Below are 18,836 nucleotides of genomic sequence, written 5' to 3' on the forward strand. Positions count from 1 at the left end.
CGGGCCGCGGCCCAACGATCGGGCCTCGGGGCGGCGCCGCCGCCCGCCCCGTCGCCTACTCCTCGGCCCGGCGTAGCGGGCCCCCGCCGCCGCCGCCTTCTCGGCCCCGCCGCCTCCTCCTGAGGCGCCGCCGCCCGGGTCTCGGCGGGCCCAGAGCGGAGCGCGCAGCGCCGCCGCCGCCGTCTGCGCGGCCCGGCTGGGCGAGCAGGGCGGGAAGATGGCGGCGGGCGGCGGAGGCGGCGGCCGGGCCTCCTCCTCCTCCTCCTCCTCCTCGGCCGCCGCCGCCTCCTCGTCGGCCGGCGCGCTGGAGGCCTCGCTCGACAGGAAGCTGCAGGCGGTGACCAACACGATGGAGTCCATCCAGGGCCTCTCCTCCTGGTGCCTGGAGAACAAGCGGCACCACAGCACCATCGTCTACCACTGGATGAAGTGGCTGCGCCGCTGTGAGTGCGGGGCGGCGGCGGCGGGGGGGGGGCACCGGGACAGCGACCGGGACCGGCGCGGGGGGGAACGGGACCGTCACTCGCGCTCTGCCCGCCCGAAGCCGCGTCCGGCTCGGTGCCCGTCGGGGTGAGGCCCGTGCGGGGGGCAGGAGGCTGCCGGCTGCGGTTGGGGTTCCGCGGGGCGGGGGAGCACGGAGCCGGGGTGCGGGTTCCGGAGGTTTCGGACCCGACATCGGGCAGCGGAGTGAAAATCTGAGGTTTTTCCGCTCGCTGGGAAATCCGTCGGCATCGCGCCTGCACCTTGGGCAGGGGTCGTGCCTGGCATCACCGCGCCACGGTTAGAAAAACACGGATCGGGGCTGCGCCTCACCGGTGGCACCTCCAGCCTGCCGAGCGCTCCGTGTGCCTGCTGGCATCTTCCAAAAACGTCATTTTGAGGGGAGAGATGCCTTCAGCATCGCGGGGGCGAGGGACCAGCGCTGTGCCCTCCCGCTGTGTGGACACCAGTAAGGACTGGGTGCCAACGCTGGGGTTGCCAACGCGAGCCTGGAGTGGGAAAGTTGGTGTTTTCACGGGTCCAAACCAGGCGGCGTTATCTCTGCGGCGCGGAGGCTTTGCCCGTTGTCGCAGGGGTCAGAGGAAGCTTTGCGGTGACGCGAAGATAATGTTCCCATCCCGAAGCGCCGCTCCGGTTTGCGCCAGACCTTTCGGAAAGTTTGGGATAGTTTGTTTTCTCCGGCGAGGCCCTCCTGCAAAACGCAAAGGGCCTTTTTCCCCCGAGTTTTGATTTGTCTTTTCTCGTGTCTGTGCGCTGCGGGGTTGGAGGAGTGAGGTAAGAGCCCGAGGGCTGTTCCCTGCTCCGTACCGACCTGCTGGGGAGGAGAAGCTGGCCCTGGTCCCTCCTGCCGTGCTGTCGTTGCCCACCTCGCTTGGAAATCCTCTTCCCTCTGACAGCGCTCGTCACCAGGGGGGTCCTGTGGAAGTCCCTCTCGCTCCAAGCACTCCCCACTCTGAACAAAATCCAGCTCCCCTCTCTCCTTGGAATGCGTGGAGTCCTCTGGACTTGGCGTCTCTTGTCCAGCCACCATCCTGGCTCCTCTCTAGAACCTCAGCTGACGTCTCGCTGTAGGTCGGGCTCTGCACGACACGGCAAACTGTTGCCTGGGGACAGGTCCTCTCTTTGCCCAGGAGAGCGGCAGCTTCGCGCCAGCGCAACTCCGCTGTGGTCATCATCCCACAGCTCCCGTCCCGTTGGCTTGTGGAGCAGAGACTCTTCCTTGGATTCCTGCCGCTTCTCTGGGGCTGACATTGGTGTTTAGCTCCTGACCAAGGCAGCTGAGCTTCCCAAGTGCTGCCCCTTCCTTCTCCCTTCCACTCCTCCTTCCTGAGCTCAGCAAAAGTGATTTAATTGTTCCCACTTGCTCCTTGATGCTCCGTTCCTGCCTGGCTGGCTCAGATCCACCGCTGGGCCATCGGCTCCTGCCCCTGAGCCCGTGGTACCGGGCAGGACTTTTTGGTTTATTTTGGTCCGAGCGCTTTCAAGCCTTTCCTTGTGCCGCCCTCGTGAGGATCTCCCCTCAACACCCCTTGTGTCTGTCCGAGTTCCTCCTCAAGCATCTTATCTGGGTACCAGTTAAACCAGCCCTTGGCAGTGGCCATGACGCTGCTGTGCCCTGACCCCTGATTATTTGGTGGCTTCCCACTTATGTGGGTTTTTTATCCGGCCTTTCCCTTCGTGGCACGCTTTGTTCTCTGCCCCAAGGACTTCACACTGTCTCTGCACTCTCACGCAGCGGGAAGTCGCGGTCCTGACCAGGAGAGTTCAGTGATAATAACAACGTTGAGTACAGCTTGCTTTTGGGTTCTTTTTCCAGCTTCTAAGAACGTGTAAAAGCTGCTTTTTCCAGGGAGCTCCTTGCCAAGGATGGATGTGGCAGGATCGGGGGCTGTACCTTGGCGCTCCGCTCTGGTGAAGATGGAGGTGCCTGCCGTTATTCGGGAGGAGAAGGGCCTTCGTTCCTCTTAGCCACGTATCTCCATGGGGTGTGGAACCCCTGAGTAGGGCAGTTCCTCCGTGGTCTCCCGCCGGCGATGCTGGCCTTGGGCTGAAGGCATTTCTTGCAGGAGGCTTGTGGAAAATACCAAGTGTGGGGGCAAAAAAATTGACCTTTTTATTCTTTATTTTCTCTAAATCAGAGTCAGTAGGCGTTGGGCCGGCCTGCGGGGCGCTTGGTGCCCCTGCCTCGGGCTGTGGCGGGATTTTGGAGTGTCGTGGGTGCTCCTGCCCTGGGGGGGTGGTTGCTCTGGTCACTCCCTTTCCCCCTGCACGATCTTGAGCGGAGACAGCTGCGTTTTGCTGCGGGTGTTTCCCAGCATCGGCGTTTTTCCCTGTCTCGATGCGTTTTATTCTGCGCAGGTATTTGTCTCAGCTGATGTGAAACATCCAGTTTAACCAAAGATGTGGCTATTTGGACAAAGAATTTGGTCCTTTCAGGAAAAAAAAATTAAATATCACTGGTATTTAAATGTTGGCACGGGCTTCTCCCAGCAAAACGCCTCAAGTAGCTCGCCAAATGCTACTCATTCCCAGCGAAAAGCTGGGATGGGCTGGTGTAAAATTTCCTGTTTGTTGTCGATGTTTCCTCTCCGGTTTGAGACGAGACAGTCTTAATGAAGAAGCTTTTCGCCCGTCCGGTGCGAGACCAGTTGTGTAACGAGGTCGAAACCCCTTGTACAAAGTGCATTTTGGGCCCAAAAGCGCCTCGTTTTCTTCACGTGGCTCGTCCGTAGCGTGGGAATTGGTCCGGCATGGATTCTTCCCGCTGTGCAGTTGGGGTGGATCTCGTTTTGTAGCTGTTAGCTCTGAATCCAGGCGCCGAATTAATCCTGCCGTGGCCGAGCTCCGCGTCCGCCCTCGTGGGATGTGGTGGAGGTGACGGTCAAGTGCTCCGTGCTTTCACCTTGACCTTGGCTCTGTGTTTCCGTTTAAACGCTAAATCATTTAAATCAAAGATTTAAGATCTGGTTTGGGTCGTGTCATCAGATCTGAAATCAGCACTGCCTGTGCCGATGAATAACATCGCCGACATCGGAAGAGCGTCCGGCGGGTGAGTTAGCGGTGGAGTGCTGCGTTTTAATTAAATTAGAAAACCCGTTTTGGTGGGATGATGATGATCTGGGGTTCCGGGGAAAGCTGCCTCCGCGTCGTTCCAGGAAACCAGGCGAGCTCAGCACCGCTCCGCCTGGATTTCCAGCCCTCCGGGCAGAGCAGGGCGCTCCTCGCTCCGACAAACAGCCCCCAGCGTGCTGAGTAAGCGCCTTTGGGGCCACGGGTGTAAATAACAGTTTCTGTTAACGAATCCTCAGGCTCGTCTGGTGTAAAAGCTGCTTCTGGGACACGGGAGTTGAGGCTCCGGGACTGGGGTGGTGCTGGAGGAGCCTGGTGAGGAGGATGATGAACACCTTCAGCAAAAAAGTGCTGAAAAAGACGTGAGGAGCTGCCGGAGGCTCTGCTCTCGCCCCTTTGGCTGCGTATCCCGGTGGCCGCTGCGGACGGGGACGGCAGAGGGGCTGGGGCCGTGGGAGCAGGGGCGTCCTGGGGGCTGGCTGTCCCCTTCGCCCCCCCTGTGCTGCTTCTGCCCCGGGTCTGGGGCTGAGCCTTGGTGCTCTGTGGTGGCACTTGAGCAACGGGCGAGAAGAATTGGTGCTGCTTGCAGGGGCTCTCGGAGGCATCCCGGCATTGACCTGTTGAGGGTTTGGCGATCAAACTGAACGAAGCCTGTGCAGGTATCCTCAGCTTCGCGTTCTCCAAGGGGCTGCCTGCCGGGAAAGACCTTCATCTTCTTCATCAGAAGAGAGGGAGGCGATATTTAACATTTTAGTTTCCGATAAAAACACGTGTGTCGAGGGCTGGAAAATCCTCATGTAGCGGCTTTTCCTTCAGTGCTGATGAGTTTTGTGAAAATCTCAGCTTTGTTTCTGGTTGGCTTTGAGCATCGTGGAGCTGCCGGAGACGGAGTCGCCACGGCAGGTGGTTTGGGGTTTTTCTTCAGTAAGGGTGAGCTCCCACCGAGGGCTCCAGACCAGGGATGAAGCCAAGAGCTTCCCGACGGGAAACCTGGAGACCGGTGAGGTACAGCCTCACCGTGGGAAGAGGCTCTGCTGAGGTCGAGACAACTGGGAAACGAAGCGGGATGGAGAATGAAGGGATTTGTAAATAAAAACTCCGGTTACTAACGCAGCCGTGGCAGCAGGTGGGAGCCGGGCAGAGCGCGCAGGCACGCGAAACAAACCCATCTATTGTCGTCGTTCCTATATTTAAATCCTCATATTGCGTCGTCCAATTAAGTGAAGCAGCTAATTAGCATGTAGATGAGCGTGCTGTGCTCCAGGTGCCCACTGAAGAGAAGGTCTGGTGGAATAGTTAAATTTGGAGCTGGATATAGGGTCGGAGGCGCGTTGTTCGGAGCAGGACTGTGGGCGGGAGGGCTGGGCGCGAAGCTCGGTGCCGGCTCGGCAGGGACAGGGATGTGTTTTTGGAGGAGATGGGATGGGGATCCGGGGTCTGTGGTGTTCCACACGAAAGCTGGTGCGTTAAATCGCACGTCGGAAAGGGTCGTCCCGGCAGCTGCGTCCCAGGAACCGGCAGTGCTTATTAAACACGTTAATAACTGGTTTGTTAGCAGGAGACGTTTCAAGGGATGTGGAGAAGGTCTCTCCCGGTTGGTGTAAGTGCCCTCTGGACAGCTGTGGATATAGGCACGTGCCAGGTGAAAGCTCCTTGATAAGATGCTCCGAGGGCTGGAGCACCTCTGCTATGGAGACAGGCTGGGAGAGTTGGGGCTGTTCAGCCTGGAGAAGAGAAGGCTCCGGGGAGACCTTCCAGCACCTCCCAGTGCCTAAAGGGGCTGCAGGAAAGCTGGAGAGGGGCTTTGGACACGGGTGTGGAGTGACAGGACACGGGGCAATGGCTTTAAACTGGAAGAGGGGAGATTTTGATGGAATTTGAGGAAGAAATTCTTCCGTCTGGGGGTGATGAGGCACTGGCACAGGTTGCCCAGCCAAGCTGTGGCTGCCCCATCCCTGGCAGTGTTCCAGGCCAGGCTGGATGAGGCTTGGAGCAACCTGGTGTAGTGGAGGGTGTCCCTGCCCATGGCAGGGGGGTTGGAACTGGATGATCTTTGAGGTCCCTTCCAACCCAACCCGTTCCAGGATTCTATGAATCTACGATAAGGCTGCCAATCCTGGAGACCCTTTTAAGCCATCACAGCGTCCTTTTTCCGTCCTTTCTAAGCCTGAATCGTGGCCGAGGCTTGGCCTTACCAAACACTGAGTTTTTCGGAAGGTCTGGACATGACTTGTAGGTTGGAGATTTCCTCAAGTTGGAGATTCCCCAGTTTTGACTGTTGGACTTGCCCTTGGTGGAAACGCTGAAAAATCCCCCCAAAGCAGCCACTTAAATGTTATTATCTAAACGTGGCTGACATGACTTCTTCTTCTTCTCGCTGATTAATCCGAATTTTCTTTTTCTCAGCTGCCTTTCCGCATCGCCTCAACCTGTTTTACTTGGCCAATGACGTCATACAGAACTGCAAGAGAAAAAACGCCATCGTCTTCCGCGATACGTTTGCCGAAGTGCTGCCGGAAGCCGCGTCGTTAGTGAAGTAAGTAACGATGTGTCGGAAGGTTGAATGTCTCAAAAAAACCCAAAAAGTGGATTTTTCTTCTAACACCTCAAACTCTCTGGAAAGGTCAGCAAAATTTCAAGGATTTTGTTGAAATGGCTGTGTGGGTTTGAGGTTCGTTACAGGGAACGTGGGTTTGGAGTTGGCTTTTAGTTGGCGTGAGGGTCTCGGTTGGGTAAAATCAGCACGTGAAGCGGAGCGAGGGGTGAGTCTGGCACCAGTACGTGTGTGTGTGTGGTGTGGTTCTGCCCTCCCCTGGCGTGCAGGCAGCGGGCGCTTGTGCCACTGCTGGGGGCGACGGTGGTGCATGCAAGGGAGTGCGAGGAGGGCTGTGACAGGACAGGGAGGAAGAGGAGGAGGAGGAGGTCTCCAGAGACCTGCCCGTGGTCGACCACCACGAGAAATGAGTGTCGCAGATGCCAGTTTAATCCCAGCCTGGTTTCTGTGAGCTTCTGTCTGGCTCTGGCGCTGCCCTACCTGGCTGCAGAAATGTTCTTTGGAGGCAACGCGGTGTTCTCCGAGGTGGCTTTGTGCTCTGCTGGAAATGGGAGACTGTTTTAATTTATTCGAGTAACGAATAAAGATGGGACGAAAAGATCTTGCGTGTGTCCGGGTGGGGTGAGCCCCATCCCGTCGTGACCATGGGGTGCCCTCCGGTTTGGTCTCCGAATCTTCCTCAGACCGGATGGTCCTTAAGGGGCACACAAGAAGGACATGGAGCTGCTGGAGCGGGGCCAGAGGAGGCCACGGAGATGCTCCAAGGGCTGGAGCACCTCTGCTCTGGAGACAGGCTGGGAGAGTTGGGGCTGTTCAGCCTGGAGAAGAGAAGGCTCTGGGGAGACCTTCCAGCACCTCCCAGTACCTAAAGGGGCTACAGGAAAGCTGGAGAGGGGCTTTGGACATGGGTGTGGAGTGACAAGACAAGGGGCAATGGCTTTAAACTGAGAGAGGGGAGATTTCGATGGGATCTAAGGAAGAAATTCTTCCCTCTGAGGGTGGTGAGGCACTGGACCAGGTTGCCCAGAGAAGCTGTGGCTGCCCCATCCCTGGAAGTGTTCCAGGCCAGGTTGGATGAGGCTTGGAGCAACCTGGTGTAGTGGAGGGTGTCCCTGCCCATGGCAGGGGGCTGGAATGGGATGGTCTCTGAGGTCCCTTCCAACCCAAACCATTCCAGGATTCTATGATCTAGTAAAAATGCAAAGCAGCTCCCTGGTAGTAACGTGGCGTTGCTGATTTGTGTGTCTCTGGGACAGAGTTTGGAGCGGCAGAGGGTTGAATGTAGCACGAGGCGGGGAAGAGGTTAAAGCTGGACTGCTCCTTAGCTTATGCTGGAAGAGAAAGTTGAAAATACCCTTAAGAGATGCCAGCGGTGAGGAGGAGTTCCCTTGGAGTGGGACTAAAGCCATCACCTGGACAGAGAACTTCGTGGTCTGAAGGGTCTTTTAAGGTTTTGATTGAACCAGATAATTATTTACGTTGTTATCCATTCTGGAATCGTGAGAAATTACGGGAAGAAAACCCACTACGCTCTTCTTTTCCAGGGATCCATCCGTCTCCAAATCTATTGAGAGAATCTTCAAAATCTGGGAGGACAGAAACGTGTACCCCGAGGAAACCATTTTGGCTCTGAAAGAAGCTCTGAGTAAGTTACTCACCCTTTGCATCTCTTACCTTCCTAACACCTGAGCTGGCTGAGGTGAGAGAAAAGGTCTGGAATTGCCGAGTGAAACGAGTTTGTTGCACGTTACCTGTTCCTTCGGCGTTTGCACCTTGACGTAGCGAGGTGTTGCACGCGAGCAGCGCCGAAGTCGTCTGCTTCGCGTTGGTTTTGTACCTTTCTAAGGACGGCTCCGAATCCTTGCGCGTAAACTGGAGTCGTTCCAGCTGGGAGCCCGCAGAACCCGCAGGCAGAGTGGTCCTCCACGGTGCCCTGGCTCTGCTCCGTGTCCCTGGCTCTACCTTGGAGCCTGTTGTAGCAACGAGTTGGTTTTACTCACAACATTTGTGGTGTAGGAAAGAGGCTGGGAGCAAAGCCGGAGGGTGAAGTGCCCTCTCCTTAGGGAAGAACTCCGCTAAAAGCCGAACTGGGAACACGTGTGGTCGGTTAAAGCCAGAATGAGCCGATACTCAAATATTTGCAGGAGATTAGTCCCCGTTCCCGCTGTGCTCGGTGACGTCGGTACGAGCTAAAGGTGCTTGGGGAAACCCTCCGGTGCGGTTTTGGGAGCCGGTCGTCGTCGTGGCAGGAGAAACACGGCGTGCCGGGGTCGGCTGCGGCGCCCGAAAAGGCTTTAGTTGGGCGCGGCGTGTTGAGAAGCGAAGTTTGTGCGAACGTTCCGAAATCCCCAGTTTTTGTCACTTGAAAACAGAAATATTTCGGGTCACGTGTAGATCGGGCGTTGTGGCTGTTTTCCCGACTTGCCCGTTGAATGCTGATTTTACGGAAGCAGCCGAGCGGTGCGGTTTTATTTTCAGATGCCTTTTTTTTTCTTCTTTTTTTCCCTTTTTCCTCCGGTCGTTACTGTGATTTTGGAACTGTCTTAGTGCAAGGGCAAACAGAAACTTGATTTAAAAATGGAAGACCATCCTGCAGCTCGCTGTATTCCTGAGTAAACTTGGGTTCTCTTGGGCATCCAGCAGCTCATCCGAGGAAGTTGGTCGAGGTGTTTTAAAACAAATTTCTGTTCACTCTTTCACCGTGCAACTGTACAGCACCAAAACCAGATTCTTAAAAGGAATCCCATAATGCCAGACTGCAAAAAATGAAATGTTTTCCAGGTACCACTTTCAAAACTCAGAAGCAGCTGAAAGAAACTCTGAACAAACAGCCGAATAAGCCGTGGAAGAAATCGCAAAGTAAGGAAACGATGTGAACTCTCTGAGATAATCTAGAAATTGCCTTCTTGAGGAGCAGAAGAAAAAAAATAAAATCTGAGAGTGGAGGTTGTGAACAGTAGAGGAAGGAGCTGGTGGAACCTCTCGGAAAGTGGTGTTAGACTATTCAGAGGTGGAGAGAAGACAGCCAGAAGCGTGGGCTTGGGCAGCAGGAGGTGGACAGTACCTTCATGCTCGGGAACACACCTTCACCAGCAAAACTAGGTGCTGGGATAAAGAGAACTGGAAGCTGGCAGTGCTTCCAGTGACCTTTTCCGTGCAGCAGTACTGGGAGTGCAGTCTAGCGGGAAGTGCGTGTGTAACAGACCAGTTTCACTGGTCTCACTGTGTGCTAAAGCCTCGAGCGATCCGTAAAACCAGATGGTGGAACACCAGTGAGGTGGGAGGTGCGGCGTGCCCGCTCCTACGAGGGCTGAGATCAGGTGAACAAAAGTTTGGAAGCGTTTAGGGCTTGGCTTGATGTCACGAGCTGCTTTCCCAAACAAAATCATGCTATTTTCAGCATGGACGAAGGGTTTAGTGATCTCCTTTTTGCCAGATTTCTCCTATTTTGCCCAGAAACCAATGGATTTAGTGTCCCTCTGATGGTGGGACTCCTTCTAGAGTGAGAAGGACTCTAGAGGTGTGAGAATTTCCAAGTTTAAGAGCATGGTTAGGCCTCGGAAGGTACCGAGGGGAGACCCCATCTGCAGGAAACACCGGGCTGCGCGTGCCAGCTCCGAGTCTTGGCACTTGGGAAATCCCATTCCCTCCCTCCTGGAGAGGTGTGACCTCGGCGGGTGAGGCTGTTGGATCAGCCCTTGCAGGGACTTGTCTTCCCAACGGTAGACCACGAGGTCTGCACAGGAAATTTATGTGAAAGTATATTTTTATTAAAACTACCTTTTTTGACTTGTTTTCAGTCGGGGTGTAGCTCCTTGGTTTCTTTATACTTTTTTCTTTATTCCAACAGCATCCACGAACCCGAAAGCTGCTTTGAAGTCCAAGATTGTTGCCGAATTCAGAGTAAGTCCACAAGGGGAAATGTCCTGTTGCACTAACCTCCATCCTTGCGCTCCGTGGGAAGCGCGTAATGCCTGCCAGATGTTTCAGTCGTGAGTTTTGGTAGGGCTGCCGCCCCTTCCACGCGCTCTTAGGGGGCACGAGGCAACTGGGAAGCACTCGGAGCGGTGCTGTGGAAATGCTGGTTTTCATTTGGGGTAACCTCATCCAAGAGAGCCATTTGCCTTCTTGGGAGCTGCCAGAGATCCATGGGTCCTACGCTGGCCGTTACGGGTGGCGCTGAGCGAGGCGTGAAGGAGGAGTTGAGGATGGCCAAGGAGTTGGCGGCGAGAAATTTTTCCAAATTAGGTCCCCCCCAGAGGAATGCGGCGTTAATGAAACGCACGGGCACGAGTAGAGCGAGGAAGAGAAAAGGAAAACGGCCTGTCCCTACCCTTGACCACCATAGCCAGGAGACTTGTAGAATTCCAGCCCCTGCCTGAGCCCGACGCCGTTATTCTGTGTGATTTGAGGTTAAAAATCCAAAGATTGGCACCGCTGGTTTCTGTGTTAGCTCTCGCTGGGAAGCGACCTCGAGCCGGCGAGTTGTTTGTTGCCGAGGCGGGTCTGTGCCGTTGGCTCTGTGCCGCAGGGCTTCTCTTCCGTGGAATGTGATGAGGAGGCTTTTCTTTGTGTTTTTTTTTTTTCCAGCCACAGTCTCTCATTGACGAACTGCTGTTATATAAGCGCTCGGAAGACCAGATAGAGCTGAAGGAGAAGCAGCTTTCCACCATGAGAGTGGACGTGTGCAGCACTGAGACACTGAAATGCTTGAAAGGTGAAGACAGTGCGTCACATATCAACCCCAACGTAAAAAAAAATTTCCTTCTGAGGGTGGTGAGGCACTGACACAGGTTGCCCAGAGAAGCTGTGGCTGCCCCATCCCTGGCAGTGTTCCAGGCCAGGCTGGATGAGGCTTGGAGCAACCTGGTGTAGTGGAGGGTGTCCCTGCCCATGGCAGGGGATTGGAACTGGATGATCTTTGAGGTCCCTTCCAACCCAAACCATTCCAGGATTCTAATCGAAAGAGGCACAAATGTGTATCCCAACGGTGTAGGAGCTCCTTAGTCCTATTGAGCCTCAGACCAGAACTCGGACCGTGTCTGTAAAATGCCAAAATGGCAAAGTGCAGTTCAGAACCACCCATCAGGAGCCCAGAACCTTTGCTGGTTCAAATGTGTTGGTAGAAACCCGCAGACAGAGCTCAGACAGAGCTGAGGTGGTGAAACGTGGTTTGTGCTGTTCAGACGTGCCCTCCTACGTCGTTCAGACGCGCGTCGTTCCCACCATGTTCAGAAATCCTTAAATAATTTCAGATTTCAGTTCGCTGAGGCGTCTGTCCGTGGCTACAGTTCGAGATGCCGACCGCGAGTCCGACAGCAAGCGGAGCATGTGGGGCTAAATGAGCTGAGTTACGTCGAGCCAAATTACCAGGAAATTTAATTGTAAAACCACAGATAGCTCTGGCTGGGCTTGGTAATCCGCGACTGCGGTCTTGGAAAACGATGGCAGTCGTGGGAACTCGTAGGTGTTGTGAGCCCCGATGACGTTAGGAACCCTTGGAATATGGTAACGGAGGAAAAAAGTGAAACTCAAGATTTTTGCCTCTCCTTCCAAAACAAAAGTACACTCTCTGGGTAGTCAAAAGAGTCAAATTTTACCCTTCTCTGCCTTGAACTTACTTGCCACTAACAACTAGTTGAAAACCAACACGGACTGTTTTGTAACGGATACGGACGGGTGAGCGGGGCGGTCCGGGGAGCGCGCGGCATGACACAGCGTCCGCTGTCGGAACGTCCCGGTTGCTGCTGTCGAGGATGTGCTTCCGAGAGCCGATTCCCCGATCGGCAGGTGGCAGCTTGTTTTACGTGGTGTTCATCTCCTTGCAGACAAAACAGGAGGAAAGAAGTTCTCCAAGGAGTTTGAAGAAGCGAGTTCAAAGCTGGAAGAGTTCGTAAATGGCTTAGACAAGCAAGTGAAAAATGGTCCTTCTCTCACCGAAGCCCTGGAGAACGCCGGGATATTTTACGAAGCGCAGTATAAGGAAGTCAAGGTGGTGGCAAATGTAAGTACATTTTTTTCTGGATCCTCCACAGGTGGAACAATGCCTGCCTGTGTTTGTGGAAAATGGAAAATGCATCATCTCTCTGTTCTCGGACGAAGAAGAATGGCGTGGTTGTTGTCCAGAAGGTCTCAAAAAGAGGAGGGTGGAGGTGTCGGGCTGGAAAAGGAGACGCTACGAAAACCCGTGGGTCGGGAGCTCCGTTCTTGTACGTTGCTGGGATTTTGTAGCCCCTCTGGATTTTGAAATGGGGACAAAATTAGTCTTAACAAATCCTGAATTGTAGAAACCGCACAAGTTGTGATCAGTGTGCAAAGTAGATTAAAATAAACAAAGAAAATTCAGTAAAGTGTAAAAACAACCAGCCCTACCAAAAAACCACCCAAACCGGCAGCGTGTGCATCGGAAAAAGTATTTTTTTCATGGAAATTGTTTTAAGTCACTGAGAAAGGTTTTCCCTTCCGCTTTTTTTGTGGTCCTTGCTCTGCAGGTCCCACCGGGAAGCTGAGTTCTCACCGCAGAGTGCTCACTGCGGGGTGCAGCCAATTGGAAGTGGTTTTGTTGGGCCATGTGCTCCTTCGTTAGGGAATTGAGTGCGGCGTGCTCTCTTCCCATAAAGGATACTCATCCCCGTGTCCTGTCTTTCTTAGGCCTACAAAACATTTGCTAATCGAGTGAGCAACCTCAAGAAGAAGCTGGACCAGTTGAAAGCAACGCTTCCTGATCCAGAGGAGTCTCCTGTCCCTTCTCCAAGTATGGACGCCCCGTCTCCGACGGGCTCCGAGTCCCCTTTTCAGGGCATGGGGGAGGAGGATAACTCCCGGTCTCCGGTGGTCGGAAGTCGCAAGATGGTAACGCCGGAGCCCGTGACGGATAATCGGGATGTGGAAGACATGGAGCTCTCTGACGTGGAGGATGATACGTCTAAAATTATTGGTACGTTTTGCGGGAGCGGCAGAGTAATTGGGTGGAAATTTCATGGAGGGGAAAACAGCCCTTTCCAGCCTCGTGTGGGAGGTCGTGGCTGCTGGGCTGCGGATCGGTGCTGTTGGGTCTCCATCTCCTGCCCCAAGCAGGGAAGTCCCCATCTAACCGTGGTTGTTCCCATCTCCCAACCCACTTGTGGAACACATTTTTGCGTAGCCTGCAGGGATGAGACCTAAGGATGAGGATCCCGTTGCAAATCCTGTACCCTGAGTCATCCTTTGGGGCCAGAGAACCACAAGCAGGGTCTGGGTTGGAAGGGACCTTTAAATGTCACCTGGTCCAACCCCCTGCAACAAGCAGGGCCATCTTCAACCAGATGAGGTTGCTCAGAGTGACGATTCTGGTCTTGTTCTCCCTCTCCGTGATGCAGTGGAAGAGAGGAAGGAGAAGCAGGCTGCTCCGGCTCCGGCACCTGCGAAGACCGAAAGCGTCCCCAAAACGGTGCCGTCTACCGCTGCGGCGAGCACGACTGCGGTGACGGTGACGGCGCCTGCCCAGACTCCTCCGACTCCCCCGGCTCCGAAGGTGGTGAGCGCGGCGCCCATCCCTCCGTCCCCGGCGCTGGCGTTGCCCAACCTGGCCAACGTGGACCTGGCGAAGATCAGCTCCATCCTCAGCAGTTTGACGTCTGTCATGAAAAACACAGGTGAGTGCTGGAGCTGCGAGCGGCGCCAGCGACGCAGGTTTGGGTTGTAATCTTGTAAAAGATAACAAAATTTTGGATCTCAAAATTTTGGGTTACTGTTTGAGATCCCAAATTTTTGGAGTTGTGGTTTGTGATCTTGTAAAAGATACAAAATTTTGGATCTCAAAATTTTGAGTTACTATTTGACATCCAAAATTTTTGGAGTTTTGGGTTGTAGTTTTGTAAAAGATACAAAATTTTGTATCCCAAAATTTTGAGTTACTGTTTGAGACACAAAATTTTGAGCGGATGAGTTCCTGCTCAGAAGTTCTGGCTCGGTCTCTCTGATGCTGTCGGCTTCCCGAGCCTCTCCTCGCTCGTGTCCGCGGAAAACATGAGCCAAAAAAGCTTCCGTGAGCGGAGCGACGTGTGAGTGCCGTGTGCTTCCATCTAGGCGTCAGCCCCGCCTCGAGACCTTCTCCGGGCACGCCGACGAGCCCCACAGCCCTCACCGGCGGCCTGAAGCCTCCTGTCGTGGGGACCCCGTCTGCTCCGTCGAATCCGTTGGCAAACATTCTCTCCAAAGTGGAAATAACTCCGGAAAGCATTTTGTCCGCTCTCTCCAAAACCCAGACTCAGACCGCGCCGGCGTTGCAAGGTACCGGAGCGGGTGTTGAGGGAACGGCCGGCTGCGGGTTCGGTGGCTGAAACGTGCCGCTGTGCTTATCCTAAAGCCAAAATGAGGGGAGAAAAACTTCCTTGGAATGTGTTCCATCTTTGGCAAAGGCAGATAGCTTTTCTCAGGGAGCATTAAACCCAGGGAGGGTAACCCCTTTCAGCAGCGCGGTGTTGGTTACACCCGGATGAGTTATTTATTGCCCGACGTCACCAGATGTACGTTGTAATTTATAGATCGATCCGGCAAAAATCTGCACCTCGGTGCGTGCCAACATCAGCATTAACACAGCAAAATCCGGGCGTTTTCCTGGCTAAAACACGGAGTTGTTTTAAGGAGCGACATCCGCGGCGTGAACGTTGAGACCTTTCGCCGTGCCGGTGGCTCGGGTTGACTTTTCTTGCCCAAATTTCTGAACGCTCCATATTTTTTTCCAGGTTTGTCATCCTTGCTGCAGAGCGTTGCCGGAAATAGCGTTCAGTCAAGCGAAGCCGCGTCGCAGAGCACCTCGGCGTCGCCGGCCAACACGACTGTTCCTTGCTTGAAGGGGAGGAATATTCCTTCCAACACTCAATCCTTCGTAGCCAAAAGTTTTGGCTATTCTCCAAACTCGTCTACTGCTGAGGTTTCCTCGACTTCGGTTAATAAGGCTCCCGTCGGACATACCCCAGGGCTGTCAAGCTCCGGTTTTAAGCCGCCAACCAATTCCCTGGGATTTTCCAGTTCCCACCCTCCCAGTCCTTCATCCCTTTTGCCAACAGAAACCTCGCTGGGTCAGTCCTCCGAAATTTCAAAAGCGAAGCTGGAATCGGAGCCCCCTTCTCCGAGCCTGGAGATGAAGATACACAATTTCTTGAAGGGAAACCCCGGCTTCAGCGGTCTCAACTTGAATATCCCGATTCTCAGCAGCTTGGGGTCCAGCATCGCGACGGAAAGTCACGCATCCGACTTCCAGCGTGGTCCTACCAGCACTTCCATGGACAACGTGGACGGAACACCGGTCCGCGATGAGCGAAGCGGGACGCCCACCCAGGACGAGATGATGGATAAGCCGACGTCGAGCAACGTCGACACTATCTCCCTGCTGTCAAAAATCATGAGCCCCGGTTCTTCTACTCCCAGCAGCACGAGGTCGCCTCTCCAGAGCCGGGATGACGGATATTCCCAAGAACTCTCCAATTCCGTGCACACCTACCGGCCCTTCGGCCTTGGCAGAGAGTCTCCAGCCGGCCTCTACAAGCCGCCTGCGGACAGCATGGAGATACCCTCCTCTTTAATGGACTCCTCCCAGGAGAAGTTTTACCCGGACACTTCTTTCCAAGAAGATGAAGACTACCGTGACTTCGATTACTCCGGCCCGCCGCCGTCGGCAATGCTAAACCTGGAGAAGAAACCCGCCAAGTCCATCTTGAAATCGAGCAAACTCTCTGAAGCTGCGGAATACCAACCGGTCCTGCCCAGCTACGGTCCGAGATCGCAGGAGTTCGGCGTGAAGTCGTCCTTCCCGCAGTCCATGAGGTCCCTTCTCGACCAGAGCGAGAGCTGCGACCCGTTGGCGGCGTCTCCGGGGATGTACGGGAGCTACGGCCTCCGGGGGAGCGACTCCGCCTCGGAGGGCTCCCCGTCCCCCAGCAAGAGCGAGGTGTTTTTCGCGCCGGACTCCAACCACAACAACGTGCCGAAGGCGGCGGTGCACGCCGGCCTCTCCCAGAAGCAATTCCCGGACTCGCCCCACTCGCTTCCCCACCGCTCGCTCTTTTCTCCCAACGCCCTCTCCAGCCCCACGGGCAGAGCGCCGGCGCCGAGCGTGGAGAAATCGCTGAGTTCTTCCATCTCCGCCACGTCCACCATCGAGTTCAAGAACATGCTGAAAAACGCCTCCCGGAAACCCTCCGAGGAGAAGCATTTTGGCCAGATTTCCAAAAGTAGCTCCGGCGACGGGGTGAGCTTGCCCGGCCACGGTCCGGCCGGCGCTGCCAAGGGCGAGCCGCAGCCGCCGGAGGAGCACTACCGCATCGAGACCAGGGTCTCCTCGTCCTGCTTGGACTTGCCCGACAGCACCGAGGAGAAAGGGGCCCCCATCGAGACGCTGGGTTACCACAACGCCTCGAGCCGGGGGATGTCGGGAGAGCCCATCCAGACGGTGGAATCCATCCGGGTGCTGGGCAAGGGGAACAGAGGACACGGGCGAGAGGCGAGCCGGGCGGCGGGGTGGTTCGAGATGAGCAGCGGCGGGAGCGCCTTCGATAACGGGCCCTCGGGCACGGCGGAGCTGCCCGGCATGGGCGGCTTCCCGGCGCCGTACAAGGAGCACGTGCCGCCCTTCCAGGAGAGCGTCAACAACTTCCGAACGAATAACTTCAGCCCCGCTTTCGAGCACCACATGCCGCCTCCGCCGCCGCCGCCGCCCCTGGCGCCGCCTCCCATGGAGCACGGGACTCCCTTCCAGCGGGACCCGGTGGGTCCGCCCGCCAGGCCCCCCGCCGCGCCCCCCAAGGACCACGGCAGCAGCCTGTTCCCGAGGGATCACTCGGTCCCTCCCCGCATGCCGGCGGTGGATCACGCCAACCCCTTCTCCAAGGAAACCTCCGCTCCGCTCTCGCTGCCCCACGGCGTCCCCCCGCCTCCCTCCGTGGAGCACGCCGGGGTCCCCTTCCCCACGCCCCCGCCGCCCCCCGTCCCGGGGGAGCACGCCGGCGTCCCCTTCCCCGCCCAGCCGCCTCCGGCCGGGGAACACGGCGGCGTCCCCTTCCCCGCGCCGCCCCCCATGGCGGTGGAGCACGGCGCCGGCGCCTTCCCCAAGGAGCACGGTACGATCCACCAAGGGACGATGAAGGAGCATTTCTCCGTGCACGCCGCGCCCCGCGAGCCGGCGGCCCAGCCCCAGCAGCGGGACCACGCCGCCGCCGCCGCCGCCCCCCTCTCCCGCGCCCGCGACGCCGTCGCCATCACCCCTCTCTCCAGGGAGCAACTGGGGGCCGCCCGCGGCATGGGCCCCCCCGCCCACAGGGACGGTGGGAGCCGCGGCGGGGTGCTGCTCAGGACCCCCCGGGCGGAATTCCGGCCGCGGGAGCCCTTCGGCGGCAGAGACCCCTTCCAGAGCCTGAAAAGGCCCCGGCCGCCCTTCGGGAGGGGGTCCCCTTTCTTCGCCCCAAAACGCCCCTTCTTCCCCCCCCGGTACTGAAGCGGGCGCCCGGCTCCCGCGCCAGGGCATCCGGACGCTGCGGAGTAGCGCTTCCACTTGGATTTTCCGTATTTTCTTTTCTTTCCCTCGAGAGCCCCGTAACCTGCTCCTAAATTAAATGTTCTGGGTTGGATTTTGGTTTTTTGGGGGGGTGGGGTGGTGGGGTGGGGGTGGGGCGGGAGGGGGGTGTTTATTTCCCAAGCCCACCCAGTTGATGCGAGACTAGGAGAAAAAAAAAAATAATTAATTGTTTTAACGGAAAGAAGCGTTGCTGTTGAAATAAAAACTTCCAGTAGTAGTCGAAAAAGTTGAAAAAAAAGAAAAAGCAACACACACCAAAAAATGGAAAAAAAAGGAAAAAAAAAAAAAAAAACGCTAAAAAAAAAAAAGGAAAGGAAAGATGAGGGGATGATGTTTTTTAGTCGATTACCAAATCGCTGCCGCGGGGAGGAGCGAAGGGTCTGACACCCCCGGCCGGAAAAACCCACCAAAAAAGGGGCAAAAAGAGAAAAAATAGAATTTCCTCACCCGACGCGGATCTCCGCGGCCGCCGGCCGGACTGTTTGGGATCCCCCGCCCTGTGTCCCCCCACTCCAGCTCCCGCCTCGGGAAAATCCTCTTGTCCGTTGGGTGGATTTTTGGTTTATTTTGGGACGGGGAGGGGGGGTTGTGTTTGGTTTTTTTCCTTTTTTTTTTTTCCTTTTTTTTTTCTTTTTTTTTTTGGTTTTTCCTTTCCCCCGGGAACACTGTCGACTTTCTACGTGTGTGTATATAATAATCACTTTTTAATTCCATCCCTCGGACCGTTCACCACGCGCAGACGGAGCCCGCGGGGGGGCTCGGGGCGCTGCCCCCCCTCGCCCAGGGCCGCCCCGCAGCCGCGCCGGCGGCTTTTATATGAAGTTGGAGTTTTACTTGATTTTATTTTCTTTTTTGTTTTGTTTTGGTTTTTTTTTTGTTTTTTTTAGTTGCTAGAATCCATCATGTATGTTTGATAAAGGTGTAGGGTGAAATATCTACATAAAAATTACAAAAACGAGACGGTGGCGGATCCTGTTTTTTTTATCGGGGGCGGGGGGGGGGGGGCGCGGTTCTCCGCAGCCCGCGGGGGGGTCGGGGGGGTCCCGGTTCCCTCGGCGCTGAGGGATTCCCGGGGGATTCGGGGGGTCCCGGTTCCCCGTGGCCCCCGGGGGGGCGGGTCGGGGGGTCCCGTCCCCTCCGCGCTGGGGGGGTCCCTCG

The 18,836-nt window shown here is 55.9% G+C and overlaps 1 protein-coding gene across 5 annotated transcripts; it reads left to right on the forward strand.

The window, feature by feature from the left end:
• Window positions 1-217: 217 nt before the first annotated feature.
• RPRD2 (regulation of nuclear pre-mRNA domain containing 2) lies at window positions 218-17,631 on the forward strand. 5 transcript variants are annotated; one of them, XM_086628246.1, is made up of 12 exons: window positions 218-443; window positions 5,977-6,106; window positions 7,669-7,769; window positions 8,906-8,983; window positions 9,975-10,027; window positions 10,715-10,841; window positions 11,953-12,128; window positions 12,776-13,061; window positions 13,483-13,758; window positions 14,192-14,395; window positions 14,851-17,183; window positions 17,220-17,631. In XM_086628246.1, the coding sequence occupies exons 1-12, from the start codon at window positions 218-220 to the stop codon at window positions 17,595-17,597; spliced, it is 4,368 nt and encodes a 1,455-aa protein (XP_086484372.1). In that variant the 3' UTR covers window positions 17,598-17,631. The 5 variants fall into 5 exon arrangements, with proteins under 5 accessions (XP_086484372.1, XP_086484371.1, XP_086484374.1 ...); XM_086628245.1 differs by having other exon boundaries at window positions 14,851-17,631; XM_086628248.1 differs by lacking the exon at window positions 14,192-14,395 and having other exon boundaries at window positions 14,851-17,631.
• Window positions 17,632-18,836: the final 1,205 nt, after the last annotated feature.

This window comes from Tauraco erythrolophus, chromosome 30 (assembly GCF_009769465.1).
Source record: "Tauraco erythrolophus isolate bTauEry1 chromosome 30, bTauEry1.pri, whole genome shotgun sequence".
NCBI lineage: Eukaryota > Metazoa > Chordata > Aves > Musophagiformes > Musophagidae > Tauraco > Tauraco erythrolophus.

Coding starts and splice junctions, on each gene's coding strand:
- RPRD2 (XM_086628245.1), top strand. CDS start 218: ATGGCGGCGGGCGGCGGAGGCGGCGGCCGGGCCTCCTCCTCCTCCTCC. Junction 10,842..11,952: donor GACACTGAAATGCTTGAAAG/GTGAAGACAGTG, acceptor ATCTCCTTGCAG/ACAAAACAGGAGGAAAGAAG. Junction 14,396..14,850: donor GACCGCGCCGGCGTTGCAAG/GTACCGGAGCGG, acceptor ATTTTTTTCCAG/GTTTGTCATCCTTGCTGCAG.